Here is a 2064-nt window from a genome sequence, read left to right on the forward strand (position 1 = left end):
TTCTGCCATTCAAGCATTTCTCCAATTTTCTTATTCCTGAATCTGTTTCCACTGCTCTTTCCAGACGAGAAAAACTCACTGGGTAAAAAAAATTGTTTTATGAATGACCTTAAATCTTTATCTTCTAGTTACACATCTTCCTGCTACTGGAAACAGTATCTCCTTAATCACAGAATAACGCAGAACTGGAGTGTACTATTCAGACCATCAAGCCTGTGTTAGCTGTATCAAAACACTGTGATTTTTGGAATGCCCCTATTAATTCACATGTTCCAAAAATAGACAGCTCCCAGTGCTGAACCAATATCCACACAATATCATCACACAGGGACTTCACAACATCTCTGAATGTATTCGGTTCTCTGACTAGGAACTAAAGATTGTCTCTTACCCTCTTCTGAGTAAGGTCATTCGTCACAGCGCTGATTTTTGTGGGTTTGTTTGTCACAGGTATCGAATGCAGGAAATCCTCCTCTTCGTCTTCCATATCCTCATCCTCAAGACCCTGAGACAAAATACAAAACTGAGACCAAAGCCAACCCTGCTTCATTGGCCTGTCTAGGATGGGGCTGATCTCAGCCCACTATCAGATAGCTTTACAAGAGTCAGTCACAATTCAAGTATGTTAGGCTGATATGATTATTTCTTTGGCAATGATTCAGACTATCATACTGTACTGGTACTCACCTGGAACAGGTTATTCCAACTCCATGCCCTGCCCTTCCCCCTCTGGTAAGGCTTTGCACATTCTGTGCAGACTGGTCACCCCCCACTGCCTTCTCATTCCACTGATGATCTCCAGTCTCTGTTCTGCATTACTGGTTCACAAGTCAGTGGGAAAAAATCTGTTTACCCTCTCCAAATCCATCAAGGGATACATGTGAAAGAATGAAAATAAAACTATAACCAGGCTGACATCACAGTCTAGATAGGAGGCAGTGTCACTTTACTGGGTGTGTAGACTCACAGTGGTAACCTGCCTCCCTGTCAGTGAAATACCACGATGCCTGTGATATGAAATTGGTTAGAACAACAGCTCACTACCCATGACCTGAAACCCTACAGATAAGGTTGAAGCTTCCGTTGACACTGCTGGGAACAATCACCAACTTAGACACCATCGGAATTATGTAGCTTGTCACCTTACACCGTCAAGGATCACACTGAAAAAACTGACCATTTACAGAAGGCACCTGGGGAAACTGCTTTTGCAATAAACCAGGAAACTGTGACCCAGCGACTACGTGGGACTGTGACCCTGCAGTCGCGGGTGGCCGTGACCCAGGAATTGTGTTAAACACTGCTGCATCTGCAGAGCAACTGAAAATATTATCTCAATCCCCTGCCGCTCCGGTTTTAAGGAGCTACCGTTTAGATATGTGCAGCTTGATGAATTTCAACTTTCGAGTTTTATGTGAATGAGTGGTGACAGGTAGTCAATGGCTCTCTCTTTCCAGTGTTTCTGTAGCATCGTAATGCTCGTGGGTGCTCACCTGGTCGGGGCTCCGGTCATTCACCACATTAATTCGCATTCCCAAGGGTTGAGACAGCATTGCAGTGACAGGTCTTTCCTGTGAATGTGAAATGAAAACATTCTGGTTATTACATCTCTGTGCAGAACTACACTGACTACAGAAAGTTCGAAAAAGGCTTGCATTTAAACAGCAACATTCACAACTTTCAGACCTCAGTCACTGTTGGAGCAGTGGCAGCCAAGTATTCTCAGCAAATCCCACATAAAAAGCAGAGTTTGTGATCACCCATTTTACTAATGTCTCAGACAGGACAATGGAGACAACTCTTTCATCTTTGAAATGGTGCTGTTGGGAGAGCAACAGGCTCTCCATCCCAAAATATGCCAATCGCTATACAATCCTCCCAGCAACAATATCGCCCTCCCTCCCCCTTTCAAATACAAAGACTTTCTTGCTCTGGATGCCTGTGACTGGTTGCTCCATATGCAGCCTATCACATGTGATCAACAACATCCTCACCCTAATCACCAGCATACAGAATAATCTCAGATCAACACTCCAAAATGTATGGGGGGTGGGGGGGGGGGGG

The 2064-nt window shown here is 44.4% G+C and overlaps 1 protein-coding gene across 1 annotated transcript in view; it reads right to left on the bottom strand.

Moving 5' to 3' along the window:
* Positions 1-373: 373 nt before the first annotated feature.
* LOC109921542 (polymerase delta-interacting protein 3) overlaps positions 374-2064 on the bottom strand; it is an 8834-nt gene continuing 7143 nt past the window's right edge. Inside the window, exons 2-3 of the mRNA XM_048617328.1 lie at positions 1494-1571; positions 374-505 (exon numbers count right to left, since the gene is read on the bottom strand). Of these exons, the coding sequence (XP_048473285.1) occupies positions 374-505; positions 1494-1571 (210 nt within the window). The remainder of the gene's footprint in view (positions 506-1493; positions 1572-2064) is intronic.

Source organism: Rhincodon typus, chromosome 37 (assembly GCF_021869965.1).
Source record: "Rhincodon typus isolate 14 chromosome 37, sRhiTyp1.1, whole genome shotgun sequence".
In the NCBI taxonomy this organism is placed as follows: Eukaryota; Metazoa; Chordata; class Chondrichthyes; order Orectolobiformes; family Rhincodontidae; genus Rhincodon; species Rhincodon typus.